At 34.0% G+C, this 15764-nt stretch overlaps 2 protein-coding genes across 3 annotated transcripts; both read right to left on the reverse strand.

Moving 5' to 3' along the window:
• Window positions 1–2072: 2072 nt before the first annotated feature.
• On the reverse strand, window positions 2073–3240 carry LOC139876228 (transcription factor ORG2-like). Its single transcript, XM_071863515.1, has 3 exons — window positions 2881–3240; window positions 2414–2788; window positions 2073–2159 (listed from the first exon to the last, which is right to left on the reverse strand). The coding sequence occupies exons 1-3, from the start codon at window positions 3226–3228 to the stop codon at window positions 2073–2075; spliced, it is 810 nt and encodes a 269-aa protein (XP_071719616.1). The 5' UTR covers window positions 3229–3240.
• Window positions 3241–4192: 952 nt separating this feature from the next.
• Window positions 4193–8168, reverse strand: LOC139877714 (protein STRICTOSIDINE SYNTHASE-LIKE 10-like). Of its 2 annotated transcripts, XM_071865140.1 has the most exons (4): window positions 7888–8168; window positions 5488–5742; window positions 4804–4934; window positions 4193–4701 (listed from the first exon to the last, which is right to left on the reverse strand). In XM_071865140.1, exons 1-4 carry the CDS (start codon window positions 8160–8162, stop codon window positions 4355–4357), a joined length of 1008 nt encoding a protein of 335 aa, XP_071721241.1. In that variant the 5' UTR covers window positions 8163–8168; the 3' UTR covers window positions 4193–4354. The 2 variants fall into 2 exon arrangements, with proteins under 2 accessions (XP_071721241.1, XP_071721240.1); XM_071865139.1 differs by having other exon boundaries at window positions 4193–4934.
• Window positions 8169–15764: the final 7596 nt, after the last annotated feature.

A 15764-nucleotide genomic window follows, 5' to 3' on the forward strand; every position in this document is an offset into this window, starting at 1 on the left:
TGGCACCTTAGCAATCAAACCTCCTTTTTGGTCTTTTAAAGAAAGGGTACGATTTATCATGTGAATATCAGAGCTTTTCTCTAAGAGTTGTCCAATACTCAGTATATTCGTCTTCATATTGGGCACATAATACACGTTAGAGATAAATTGATGCCTTCCATTTTTCAAGCGGTTGAGAATCTTACCTTTGCCTTTAACCGGGACTTTAGAGGAATCTCCGAAGGTGATATTTTCACTAATTACCTCGTCTAACTCCACAAACATGTTTTTGTCACCGCACATATGGTTGCTTGCACCCGTGTCGAGATACCATAAATTTGATTCTCCGTTATCTTCACCTTTGCATGCTAGTAACAAAGTGTTTTTCACTGCTTCGGTATCTTCTTGCACTAAATTTGCTCTTTCTTGCACGTAATTGTTTGACTTCTCGCATTCCGAAGCATAGTGACCAAATTTATGACAATTATAGCATTTGGTTTGAGAATTGTCATACCTTGGCCTTCTACTTGTGTAGCCTCTCCCGCGACTTCTTGTCGGGTGAAAATTTTGACTTCTTTCTTCATTTCTGTAAGAACTATAACCTCTACATTTGATATATCCTTATCCTCGTCCTCAGCCACGTACTTGACCATGACCTCGTTGACTCGTTTGATGAGTCTTTTCACTGCTCTCTTCCTTGAAAAAGAGTTTTGCTTGTAAAGCTTGCTCCAAAGGCTCCTTATTTTTCTTATTGAACCTCTCTTCATGGGCTTGTAGTGAACCCATGAGTTCATCGATAGTCATTGATTTTAGATCTTTAGATTCTTCGATGGCTACGACTATATAGTCAAATTTTGAATCTAATGATCTAAGAATCTTCTCAATGACTCTTACATCACTTAGAGTTTCACCATTCCTCTTTAATTGATTGACAACCGCCAAGACTCTTGTAAAATAATCAGAAATTGATTCTGAGTCTTTCTTATTTAAGGATTCGAACTCACCTCGTAGTGTTTGTAGTCGAACCTTTTTCACCTTATCAACTCCCTTATAAGAATTCTCCAAGATCTCCCATGCTTTCTTGGCGGTGGTTGCACTTGCAATTTTCTCAAAAGCTCCATCATCTACACTTTGTTGGATGATGGAAAGAGCCTTTTGATCGTTCGTCTTCATTAATTTTTTCTCCTTGCCGAGAGGACCTTTTTCTGCAGGTTCCTCATAGCCTTCCTCCACAATCTCCCATAAGTCTTGTCCACCTAGGAAGGTCTTCATTTGGATGCTCCATCGATCATAATTATCCTTTGTGAGGCGAGGAAACGTGATGACATTGTTGGCCATCATCTTGTCGAACCAAGCTCTGATACCAATTTGTTAGAAATAGGAGGTTATGTATATTATTTGTGGAAGAGATGATTGATGATTTAGAAGTTTTATTGATCTTGAAAGCTTTTCTTTTATTGCTTATTGAATTGCTTTGTTGCTTGATTACAAATGAGGGGTGAAGCCCTCTATTTATACTACTCAATGGAGTAGTTTAGAATACTTCACAATCTACTAGCATCTAGATATTTCTTAGTATTATGATACTTCTAGACCTAGATATTTTATAAGATCATTCTACACACTTTCTACACACTTTGTCTACTACATTTTACAAGAAGTTTCTACATAATGGATTATGATCTTGATCCAAAAGACTTGATACTTGCAAGCCCAAATTCAAAACAAATAGCTCAAATCAAGTTTAATTTCCAACAAATTAGAGTTTAACTAGGCATGAATAATAAATCAACAGAACTGGATAGTAATGTAAACACTTTTCTCTTTACGTGCGTTTATATAATCTTTTATCCATGTAATCGGCGTATTTCCTAACAATATCTGCAATTACTATAAGGAACGGATAAACGGATAAGGTATCATCTGTTCAGCTATACTAAGGGTTTTTACTCAGATGTACACTGCAATAAAAGAGATCTAACAAAAAAAATAATAAAATAATCACCGTAGATATTATATACAAATGGAGACATTTTACAGACACGACCATCTATTTCTCGTCCACAAATTATATCATCTCGATAAACGATGAATTAGAGTAAAAGTTCTTCTGATTCTTGGTAGAAAGAGCAGAGCTTTGCCTTTACCCAGTCAGCCTCTATTTTCTTATCAACTTGCACCTGATCAATACAATAAATTGGCTTTATTAAAATTATTAATAATTTAATATTCATTAACATAATTTAATAGGCATATCATATGTCACATATGCCTTTATTAAGTCTGCTTAATTGTTTCAAATACATCATTAAGACAATGACAACCTTTATTAAGTCTGTTTAGATTATTCATAGTTATTTTAGTCATGAGAGTTCAAATATTTCACTCAATATGTATTTTAATGATTAATACATTTCATAAAACTAAGAAGTACCTGAAGATGAAGAGTGTTTGTTACAATGCCTTCTCCCGAACTCTTAAACATCGTTGAATTTAGCACAACAAATCCATATTCTTCTTCTTGTTCCACGTATTCCAAAACTTTAGACAATTTCGTAGAACCGTTTGAAAAAATCAGCTGAATCATTGCATCTTTCTCACCTAAAACGTTAACAGATGAAACTACCGATGATTTTCTTTTTAATATAGCATCTTTTGCACTTTCTTTCTTGATGCCAGCGCTTTTAGCGATTGATGTTGAAAAGGATGAAAGTTTTTCCTTTTTACGCCTTAACGCCTCCACTTCCTTTTGTAACTCGGGTATATACTTCAGAGCTCGTGACACTGTTCGCGGAATACTTAATTTTTTCTGTCACGAAAGTGAATTGCATTAGTCTACTTGTATCGAAACTAGCTAATAATTTTTTCATTAAGTAAAAAATGCACTATATGGTTAAGTACCTTTTGATCATATGGCATGGGCAATAGCGAACGAAGGAATGCATACAAGTTGTTAACCTTTTTACGACGTTCTCTTTCACTAGCATTATGATTGAGCTTTTTGGCCACTTTCATAGGATCACCATTATTTTCATTTACAGTTCTACCAGAAGAAATGGAAATGGACTTTTCCAGTGTAATATCATAGTGAATAATTTGATCATTTGAAGGAAGATCAAGAAGAGAATGATATGAATTTGCTTCAAATTCTAAAGATGTAGTATCATTAATGCAATCTTGTTGAATATTTTGGGTAATGAGATCCTCAATTCGCCATCCATATGAAAATAGAGGGGATAATGCCAACATCTTTTCTTTCCTTTTCTTTTATTGTTTTGGATAATAAGTTTTTGATATATGTTTTATGAGATAATGAGGATGATAAGTTGGTGTATTTATACAATAGTAACTATGAGTTCTTATTGTAATATAACAGTGATTCATACATCATTTAGGAATAAAATTGTCAACAAATCAGCAGAAGACTATAACCAACTGGGTTACAAGTCAAACCAAATAATTATCCAATATCAAAATATTAATTACATTATGTTGGAAAACCATCAAATTTTATATTTAATTTAGCATACTTAGACTTATTTGTATATGTGTGTGTCTGTGTTATTAGTTTATTAGGGTAATGTTGAAGGATGCATTCACGTGGAGCGTGTGCCTTGCACAATTTTATCATTCATAACTACATGTAAGTTTAGCAAGACATGTGCTATGCACACTTTAAACTCTCTCTAGAGTGTACTTATCCAATAATTCTTCTAAATATGTTTTTAATTTGTCATTGGCACTTGTTTATTAAACTTGATGTAAATTATTCTTTAAGCATTCCATTTATCACCTATGATATCACTGCTATACTAAATAAATTAATTAATTTAAGATAACTTATTATAGCTTTGCAAGTGTCACAAACACTTATCTATGTTTATTTGGTATGTACTTGTACAAATTCACTCAAAGATTTCATTGTAAAACAAAACAAACAAGTACAATCCGTTACTACAAGTAGACATAATTACAAAACTCTCTGTTATTTGTTTCAATTTGCAAGTTTAGTCACTAAACCATTTTTTGACAAGAAAAAATTGCGGTATGCAAATGTTGCATAGGCAGTCCCTTTGTTTAACAGATGTTAAATATCTCCATTTAATTGAAGCACATGCCTTGCACATCAGGATAAATATGTCTTTACATACATACATACGTACACACACACATATAATGTGATTTGTCTCTTACCCGCCATCTTTATTCTTTACCTTCTGATAAAGTATGAGTGTATAGTATGACTGTCTACATCTTGTCTTTTTTCCTTACTACGTTGTCGCAAGATTGAATATTGTATTCAAAATGGTATACAAAATGCTGCACATCATTCTATATATTCCTATGCTCATATGTCATCTATAAACCATTTTCTTTACATTTGAGCTTGCATTTTTAGTTTGACCACAAAAGGGTTCTCAACGGAACCAATCCACAAATGCTCATCTATCTCCATCACCTCGCTAGCATATTTCCATATTTTACCATTTGTATCCTCCAAGATTTTCAATATCTCACCATCTACCCCCAACTTTGCTGCCAACCCTTCACCTCCAACTTTAGCAATGTATGAGCTGACTTTAACAACGTCAATTGGAAGCTTAATTAATCCTTCTACAATCCAAGGAATGTAATGAATCAATTTCAAAAATGTTCTTTTTCTTGAAAACATCGCAACCCAAAATTCCCCGTTCTTGTTTCTTTTAATATTGTCAGGATATCCTGGAAGATCGGCAAAAACTTCAAGCATACCGGCTTTCTGTGTTTTAAGCCAAAATCTCAAAACTCTACAGTTCGTTGTCTCAACAACGAGAAGAAAATTACCATCTTGACTTAAAATGACTCCGTTTGGAAATGTGAGATTATAAAGTAGGACATTGACCTCTTTGGTTTCCAGATTGTATTTCAATAATCTTCCGGTTTGGTCATCAGTGAGTACAGCAAGCGTATGATCCCTGAATAACGAACGTTAAAAACAAATAATTCAATTGTAGTTCAATTCGATACAATTAATGGAACATTTTATATACAAAGAAGTTATGGAAGTTACGACCAACTAAAAAAACTTTTAATGTCCAAATGAATTTTTATTAGTTATGGCACATGAGTGACCTGAAAATCTTGGGTAACAATGTTTTAGAAATACGCCTAGTTATTAAAAAAGAAGAAGAAGAAAAAAATATACATAAGATATGGAGAAATATGTCTAATAACGTACACCCAAAATATCAAGTGAGCCCGTTTATTGGCCCACTTGGTATTTGGGCCCACACTTATTTCGTACTCAGTTTCACATATTTTTTCTTCATCACTCTAAGATTTGTTACCAGTGAAGTGTTAACCAACCTCTTGTGACGATCAAAGGACTCCAATCACTAATCTATCTTGAATGGTTCCCATAGTTTCCCCGTTATTAGATATGACGTCAAATTATACATGCTAACTATCATAAATTCAATCACTTAACCTAATTATTAAGAAAAATTATAGACATTTAAAAGAACGTACCTTCTAGTGTAACGTTGACTGCTATCAGTGAAGTAGACGAGTCCATTTTCATGGTCAATTTCTAACGAATTTGTAAACATTAATGGAAGGCCTAGAACTTGTGACACCAGTGAAGTTGCTAACCCACCTTTTGGGCCAACTACAAGTAGCCCAAAATATGCATCTGCAATATACAAATCACCTCTACTTTTATCCAACTTTAGGCCCAACGGACGTCCACATATATGCTCCATCTCTGGTCCACCACACCCATCCCTATCATAAAATAATTTTCATACTCCGTATTAATTAAGCATTTTATAGTATTTTATACTCCGTATTTTATATATGAGAAATTTCTATACAACATATATTTATGAATTGGCATTACTTATGTTAATATGTGCATTACCATTGTAAAATTATTATAAAAGATATATATGAAAATGTGTATATGTTTGACCTTTCAAGTCTTGAATTCAATTTTTTAGTTATAAATTGCTAACTAATGTATAGAATCTTATAATGTTTATATCAATATCAATATCAAGAGGAGTGGGATGTATTAGCAGCGCTAAGTCTGGATGCTGATTAACTCCACTCCCTGGGCCCCACTCTCACCTTTTGTTTTGGACATTAGTTTGGGATCACCTAAGAGGAACTTAACCACCTACACATTTATCTCTTGTAGTTGCATAACCTTCCCCCAACTACTGCCCTGGAGGATACCGGACCAATTCGAGGGCATGGCCGGTAAAACCCCGCTGCCCACGCACTATGCGAAAGGCGACGTGGTGGATATTTCAAGTCAGGGATAATATTGAGTGCAATGTTGCAGCCCAGCGGAATCGAACTCCTGAAAGAGAGTCAGACCACTACCAACTGAGCTACAACTCAATGTTCTCACCTAAAGTTGAGCTTAGCATTGAAGGTCAACGTTGAGCTACTAATAATGCTTTTAGATTTTAAGTTTCTATGAATATCATATCGGGCCGCTCATCATAAAAATAAAAATATATTTTACAGCGAATTCAAAACTAAACTACTCAGGAGTGTACATATTTGTTAATATCTCGATTTAAACAAACATACGGGGTAACATATAAATATTCAATATCAGTTGTCTGGTCAATTAAATAGGCACGTAACATTGTTAACTCCTTTCGTCATTGAATGGGTGCCATTTTTGAATCAGATGTTTGGTAACCAAATATTTTGGGTCAACATGTAATTTCAATTTTTTGTAACATTACAACTTCGTTATAAACACTTAATTTCACTAAAAGTTATGACTTAATAGTGCAATATTGACTAACCATAAATCGCACCAAATTAACTTAAATATCGTACTAATTTTATATTAACTGATCACTTATTGTTATAGCTTTATGTGCTGGAAAGTACTTTCCAATAATCACATTTATTACACTGTGATTAATTTATAGGTTCGTGCAATATTGACTAACCATTTAATGATCCTGATCATTTACAATACTTCAATCATCATCATCATTTATCCAGGTTATTATTGTGTCCTCCTTGAGGACTATTTGAAAATACCGGAATTATATGGATTTTCAAGACTTCAAATCCTCAAATTTCGGAAATTTCACATTAGCCATAGCATTGTCGATTAATGTGATTTATAAAAGACAAAATTATGACATTGATCCTTAACGTTTGTCTAAAGTTTCATGGATGGACTTAAAATAGATTTTTAGACGTGGATGACCAAATTGTTTAAAAATTTTGCCTCGTTCTAGGAATCATGGTTATTGTGCATCATGTGAGAGGGATTTTTACACATTTTACGTACGTCGTAACACACGCTATTTTTCCATTGTTAATGACTAAAAGCCCTCGTGTGCATCGATGGGCACAAACAATGGAAACAGAACGTATGTTACACTCATTGACAAACGACACAAGATTTTTAAACATTAAGGTTATTCACGTCAAAAAATACTCTAGGTCCATCGGTATAACTTTAGAGAAACATTTAATGATTAATGAAGTAATTTTGTCTTTATAAAATACAAAAGAATTTTCCATCAAATCTATTCAACGAGGACATATACCAAGTGTATACAAACTAACTTGATTATTCCCTAATCATTTCTAACTATTTTCTAGCCAATTCATTCATTTAAACCTAAAAATAAAATACGTTTAATACTTATATAAAACTATAAAGAAACTTCCAATATTTATATAAAAATCTTAGAATAGAAAAAAACTTTCTTGTAATTTAAGAAACTTGAACCGAAAAATCTTTATAAAACGACTATTATTCTCACAAATAAATTCCTTTTTATCGGCACCGAATATAAATTTTTTATTATAATTCTTTATACTAAAATGCCAATTATATTACTCCATGTACATTGATTTAATCAAACATTATAAAATGAAATAAATTACCTTTTGTTCGAAGTGACCGCAAAATCAATCCATCTTCGTTCGCTAGCGATCCATTTAACAATCCGGCCATCGGAAACACCCGTGTACGGACTCAAACCATCACCATGATCGAAATCGAAGCTTTCGGGTCCAACTGCACCACCGTCAATCTGAATAACTTCAGCATCATCGTTATCGTTAACACGATTATTAAACGTAAACCCACAACATAATAACATAGATACAATTAACATAAGGATTGTTAATGTGGTCACTAAAAGCTTGGAATAAAACATGGCATAATAGAAGGATAGAATGAAAAGAAGGTGGGTGGTGTGTGCTTTTTACGTAGGTGTAACAGATAAATAAACAGGTTTATATGTTTCGTGTTGTCTTTATTCAACTATAGAATTTTTGTAAAAAGACAAAGTACGTGATGCCTTACATGTTTTTTGTTTTGATAGTTTTGATGTCGGGATAGCACGTGTCACGTGTAGTAGCTGTGTCAAAATAAGTAAAGCGGTTATTGAAGGTGACGTCCTTTTCTTTTATTTATATTGCTATTATTAGTCATGTACCTGTTATTTATAGTGGTTGAGGATGTGAATTGGAGGCGTTGGTTTTTTTTTATTTTTTTATGAGTAAGATGTGTGAGTTTTTAATGTGAGTAATGTTAGACGGTTGGTGTGGTTTGTGAGTATGAATTGAGAGTTTTGTGGTGATATGTTAAAATATAATTGGTTAGTTATTAAAACGAGGATAATAAAATATTTTAAAATTAATAAAAAAGTAAAAAAGTAAAAGCAACACCCGTTGCCATCCTCGTTGCCAACCTAGGAACGCCTCAAATTTTATGGCCGGCAACGCCTTGATATCGGAGAAAGGGGGCGGCGGTTGGTGCCAAGTCAGCCTCCAACGGCGTGGCCTACTCCCGATACCAGTAGTCTTTGTATTAGTATATTATCATTATTATTATTATCATTATTACTATGTTTTATTATTGTATTATATCTTATGTTATATACTAGTTTTCGAACCTTCGCTTCGCGTCGGGGGTTCTGTTTTCAATGTATTTTATTGCTTTAGTTTGTAAAATTATTTCGCGGCTAACGATGATGTCGTTGAAGCGCAACTCCAGTCGAACTAAAAGGTATAACCCGTCAAAGATTTAAATGTTATTTTAAATTAACAATATATGTGCATCTCCGCGTTTCGTTATGGAATTGTTGACTTTTAAAAATTAACGCAATTAAGTCGTTATCTTATATTAACACTTCGTATGATTTAAGAGTAGAAGATTTACTAAGATATATTCAAAAAATCACTAAATAATCAAAAAAAAATAATAAGACCAATATGTCTTTATTGTTAATAGATGAAAATAGTTACGGAGCCGTTGTAATCTGTTGTTAAATCGGGACCAACATAAGCCGTTGTAATCTGTTTGTTTTTTGCCTCCTTAGCTGCTCGTTAAGAGGGTGGTCATTAATAAAATATCGCTCTTCAGTAAAATAACTAAAAATATGAGCTTTTTTTCAAACGCTAGTTCTAATAACTTTTGGTTTTTTTCTCTCCATCTAAAAGCTTTTTGCAATAAGCTCTTTTAATCAAACGAAACTTCTTATTAGACACGAGGTTTTTTTTTTATAAAAGTTTGAAGCTAAAAGGTTTTTTTTTCCTTTCCCCGGAGGTCCCAACGAAAACAGTCTCTCTACCTTGGAGTAGAGAGAGAGATGACTGGAGTAGTGAGAGATGACTTTCTTATCCGGTGGGTGGAGAATTTTTCTCAACTCGTGGTTAGAGAGACGACTTATCTTCTATTTTAGGATAGAGGAAGTATTGTCTACATGTCATTTCCCTCCTACCTCGCATTTGAAGGTTTGGGAATTGTTGTAATTGTTGTTTTTTTTGTTTTTGAAAGTTCGATCTTATTATTAAAAATAAAATAAGTACATCCCAAAGGAGTATCCTAATTGTTCTACACTGTTCTACATATTACAGGATATATACACGAAAGCTATGCATCAAAATTACAGACTCGAAAATGAATACAAAAACTTAGAACTACATGACGACTACAGGAAAAATTCTTATACCCTTGCTCTAATCCCTTTGCAACTCACTTGAAAAGTACAAGCTGAGATGGAGATGCTTTACAGTGCTGTGGATTGTGGGTCTATTTGTTGTAATTGTTGTTGCGGACTGTGGGTCCAAATGTGTCCAAAATACATCTTGTTATACCTCCGATAATTGAATGTCCATTGGTCTATTTGTGATTTGTGATGGTGGGGATGTTTTTTTCCAAAAAAAAAATAATGGTATTGTAGAACTTGTAACTCTATATTGTCTACTTCTATGACTAAAAATAGGACCTTAACTGAATTGAAAGGAACTAGAAAGATACAGTTTATATAAAGTATCATAAAACGATCAACTTATGGTTGATGAAACTTAACATTCGAGTGCAACATTAGGCCTCTCATGTGTATACTTACGTGTATTCATATGTCTAGTCGACCTCAAAACCGAATGAAACGTGTCACAACCAACTAAAACGTGTTAAATTGCAAATTTATCTTATAGTTGAGTGTGTATACATGAGTTTAAATTAGTTCAGTAAGTAAATGTCTCGTTAATTTCATATTGAGTGATTGACACTTATATAAATTTGTTTGCCCCTTCAAACATCAAACATATTCTTTATATCTCATTAACAATCCTTGATTTTTTTGGTTGATTTTTTTCTTTAATTGATGTGTAGGTATAAGCTTTGGGCGTTTTTGTTTAATATATTTGAGTTTGTTAGCTAGACTCACTGAATCAATATATTCAAATATTGGGCTTTAAAATACTGGATCTATGTACTCAACCCAATTATTTAGCCTTTTAAGGTATACTATCAAAATCAAAATACTATCCAATATAGCATATAATACTATCAACGCGTTTGATGATAAAACAAATAATTATTTTTGTTTTGAACGCAATATCGACATCGAATGCTCTTATTTGTCATCCACACACGCGTGAAGAGGAAACTCATTTCACGATGATGTTGGCAGTACCATATAAGGTTGGGAAAACCCCAGAGTCATTCCCAAATCGTATTGATGTTGACAGTACCGTAAAAAGTTGGAAACTCCCTGTTTGAAGTGAAAATCGAACCTGGGTTGGCAGTACCCCAAGTTGGATCTCACTCATACCACTCAAGTCAAGCAGTGGTAAAACATATAGGGGATTATCACCAAAATGCTCAAATATTTTTTACCCCTCGCACCAGAGCCCAAAAAAAAAAAAAATTGACAAAACGCCCTCGCAAGGCGCAAGGTACCTTGCGTACACACTGGCGCAAGTACGCAAGCCTTCTTGCGTCCTTGCACCTTTATCTTATCAGGATAGGATTTTCAGGATAAGATTTCATTAGATTTTCTAGATTTTCATGGATATAATTTCGATCCTATATAAAGAATGTCCCTGGAACTAGTAATTTATCATTTCCTAACAACTTATTCCAAAAGAATTTCAGTGATTATTGGCTACACAAGGTACATTTTCAAGCATTTTTTTCACTAACTAAGTATTTATGAATTGTGTTAATGAAGATAAATTTGTTGTTCATATATGTTGTGGGGGTTCTTTTGAGTACATTAACAACATTCCCATGTATTTACCCCTAGATTGTTTTAGAATTCGGCTAAAACTACCTGTTGCACCTGTAAAACCAATGAATCAGAGAATATTATTAAAAAATATTCTTAAAAAAAATACAAATGCCACCCAATTCGCCTGTTTCAATGAGATACATTTATAATAACCATGTTTTTGATATTACGGATGATTATGAAGACTTTCAAGAGTTCTTACAATATGCAATTGTAAATGCTCCGATTGATATTTATGTTGTTGAGAAAGTACGAATGAATCTACCACAACGAAACCCAGAAACACACGTACCACAACGAAACTACGAAACACACCAACCACAACGAAACCCAGAAACACTCCAACCACAACCAACCCAGAAACACACTCAACACAAGTCACTTAACCAAACCTTCATAATTTAGAAGCGGGAGAGCTTGAAATGCCACCTCCAAACACTGAAGAGTTTGATATGTTTAACTATGGTGTTGAAAACGTATGTAAAATTAAAGAAGGAGACCACCCGTTTGAGATATCTGTTGTCGCATCTAGTGATTCAGATGGAGAAAAAGACGAAGACGAAGAAGATCAATATGAAGAAGAAAAGCAAGATTTATTCTGGAATATGCCACCTCTATTGAGTCAGCAAGAGCAAGAGCCTGAATTTACGACACAAACACCAACCATGTATAGGGTATCAGATTTAATTAAAGTTCGTCAAACTTTTTTGAACAAGGCCGAGTTCATAAACACTCTATTTACAAAATGTCTTGAAGAAAACTTCCAAATTAAGCCTGTAAAGACGGACAAATCTCGATACACCTCTAATTGTGTGTTGTCAAATTATGAATGGAAAATTAGTGCTTACAAAATACGGAACACTGAAAACTTTATGGTAAAGAAATTGCATGACGTACACACATGCTCACGCACACTAATTATGGGAAACAATAAACATGCTACCAAAAAGGTGTTGGGTAGTATGCTTGTGGATTCTTTCAAGTCTGCAAACCGGGAATACAAAGCAAATGATATACGTGCGAATATAGGACAACGGTTCGGTGTCAGCATATCTTACAATCAAGCATGGAGGGCCAAATGTCATACATTACAGATGCTTCGTGGCAGTGCTGAGGACTCGTTCCGAATGCTTCCCCTTTACCTATATAACATTAGGATCCACAACCCGGGAAGCATAAGTAATTTGGTCACCGACAAAGAAGATAGATTTTTGATGTGTTACTATTCCCTTGGCGTAGTTGTAAGTATCGATAATCTCTCTCATTTTTAACTTATAATTGACCTTATTATAATTGAACACTTTTGACCTGCTAAAATCTATGTAGGTTCGATCATTTGTTCAACATTGTCGCCCGGTAATCATCGTCGATGGTGCGCATTTGAAGGCAGGGTACTCGGGGACAAATTTAGTTGCCGTTGCGATGGGTGGCAATAATGGAATTCTGCCATTGGCCTATGGAATTGGTGGCGGCGAGACAAACGAGGTTTGGTCATGGTTCTTAGGCAACCTAAGAGATCATTTAATGAGTTGTGGTATGAGTGATCGTATTTCAGAGCTTACTTTTATTTCTGATCGTGCTGCTTCAATAGCACACGGTGTTTCAACTGTGTTTCCTGAAGCCTTTCACTGTTTTTGCGCACGTCATTTGTTTGGAAGCATCAAGACTAAATCTAATAAATTCAAATATTTTGAATGGCATTATTGGAAAATGGTGAAAGCTTACCGTGTGTCGGATTTTGAGGATCATCTTAGTGTATTTCGAAGAAGATTGAGAGCGTCTTACAATTATTTAGAACAAGTTGGTTTCCACAAATGGTCCAGAAGTAGAGCTGAACCTGTTAGGTATTCATACCTTACTAGCAACAGTGTAGAGTCTGTTAACGCACTATCCAAACATGCTCGAAAACTACCTGTTTGCATGTTGTTTGAGTTTTTTCGCGCTTCAGTACAAGATTGGTATTTCAAACATCGCAACCAGTCGGTTAGTCTTACTTCAACGGTTACCCCATATGCTGAACATAAACTAGGCAAGAGGACGAGAAAATCTAGAAGATGGCAAGCAATTCCATCGACAAACAATCTAATAGAAGTGCGAGATGGCAGAAAAAATGGAATGGTTAATCTCGACGATAAAGTATGTTCATGTGGGCAGTGGCATTTATCGGGGATACCTTGCGGTCATGTTATTGCAGCAGCACGACTTTTCGGCGTAGAGGATGTTACTCAATTTGTATAACACTTGTTCACAACTCAAACTTATATAAATACGTATTTGGAACACATCCTTCCTTTGCCCCATCGGTCAGAATGGTCGTATCCGTCGCCCGGCTTTTTACAAATTGTAAACCCTCCCATTAAGGAGAAAAGAGCCCCTGGACGCCCTAAAAGTACAAAACGTATTTCGTCGAAGGGTGAAGATACTGAAAAAACCGTAAGAACTTGCACTCGTTGCAAAGAACCAGGTCATGGTAGGGATACGTGCACATCTTACTATGACCGAACAGGTGAATCAACTTCTAAAAGGGTAGTAAAAACATCGGCCTCAAAATCGAAGAAGGGTAAGGAGAAGGCCACATATGCTGAAGTTTTTAAGACATATCAGTCTCAGTTTTATGCAACGTGCAATTTAGGGAGCGATAATTAGTAACACTATCGCATTTGGAATGTCAATTTTATTTTTAACTTATTGTTGGATTTCGTTAGTTGTAATGTATTGTTGTATTTCTCTTGTATTCTAGGTACCTACTGTGTTATTTTATGTAATAAATGTAACTTGTTTTACAACACACGCAAGGAAGCAAATCACTTACTGCGTACGCAAGGCTTTGCTTGCGTACGCAAGGCTTTGCTTGCATACGTAAGATAGACGAAAGTATACACACGCAAGGACGCAAAATCTTGCTTGTGTATAAAAAACAGCCAAAAATATATACACGCAAGGAAGCAAATCTAAGCTTGCGTACGCAAGCATAAGCTTGCGTCCTTGCGTGTAGTGTCAAATACAACTGTTGCAAAAGTGAATTTACCAGCAACCTATTTACACCATATTTGCATACAAGACCTGCTACCTATTAGCTACATTGTATCAATCAACCTGAATCTCTACTGGTGGAGTTGGTGGTGTAAAGACCCGTCCTTATCCACCTGGACGAAGTCATCAACATTTGGTCCCATTGCGATGATCGACTCCAAGTAATGTCCTTAAATTGAGCAAATGCACAGCGGAAGACTTAATTCGTACCTGAGAATAAACATGCTTTAAAGTGTCAACCAAAAGGTTGGTGAGTTCATAGGTTTATCATAACAATCATTTCAATATTTTAATAGACCACAAGATTTCATAATCATAAACATAATACACTCGCAAGTGTATGTAAAGCATTCTAAGTGGTTGAGCACTTGGTAACCATACTTAACATTTAATCACGTCGCATATTCCCTTTATTATGAAATCTCACTACACCGTACCAAGTGTAGTCACCGAAACGAAGTACTGTGCAACCGTTGAATACTGGTCGTCCAGTCCGGTTGGGGTTGTCAGGCCCGATAGATCTATCAACAGGATTCGCGTTTACAATACCCATGTAAATAGTAGTTACCAAGCTACAGGGAAGTATGCCAGTGGTACAACTCAACGTAGAATATATTTTTAAGTACTTGTGTCTATTTCGTAAATATTTATAAAAGCAGCGCATGTATTCTCAGCCCAAAAATATATATTGCAAAAGCAATTAAAAAGGGAGCAAATGAAACTCACCATACTGTATTTTGTAGTAAAAATACATAGAACGAAAATTAACAAGTGTAAGATTGACCTCGGATTCACGAACCTATATCGAGTATATATATTAATACAAATAATCGTAATCAAGCAAATTTTTATATCAAATCTTAAATTATTTGTATATATATTTAAAATAGTTAATATTTTTAATATAAAATTATAGGTAATGTTAATATAATTTTAGTATAAGTATATTTTTATATACAAAATATTTATTTATTATAATGATACAATAATAATAACAATGAAAATGAAATTTTTAAATAAAAAGGTAGTTTTACTAATAATATTAGTTAATATAAATCTTAAGAAAAATGATAATTTTAAATGATACTTTTGATATCACTAATAATTTTAATCAAAATTATAATTTAAAAATAAAAGTTCTTTTAATAATAATAATAATAATAATAATAATAATAATAATAATAATAATAATAATAATAATAA

This window comes from Rutidosis leptorrhynchoides, chromosome 11 (assembly GCF_046630445.1).
Source record: "Rutidosis leptorrhynchoides isolate AG116_Rl617_1_P2 chromosome 11, CSIRO_AGI_Rlap_v1, whole genome shotgun sequence".
Taxonomy (NCBI): Eukaryota; Viridiplantae; Streptophyta; class Magnoliopsida; order Asterales; family Asteraceae; genus Rutidosis; species Rutidosis leptorrhynchoides.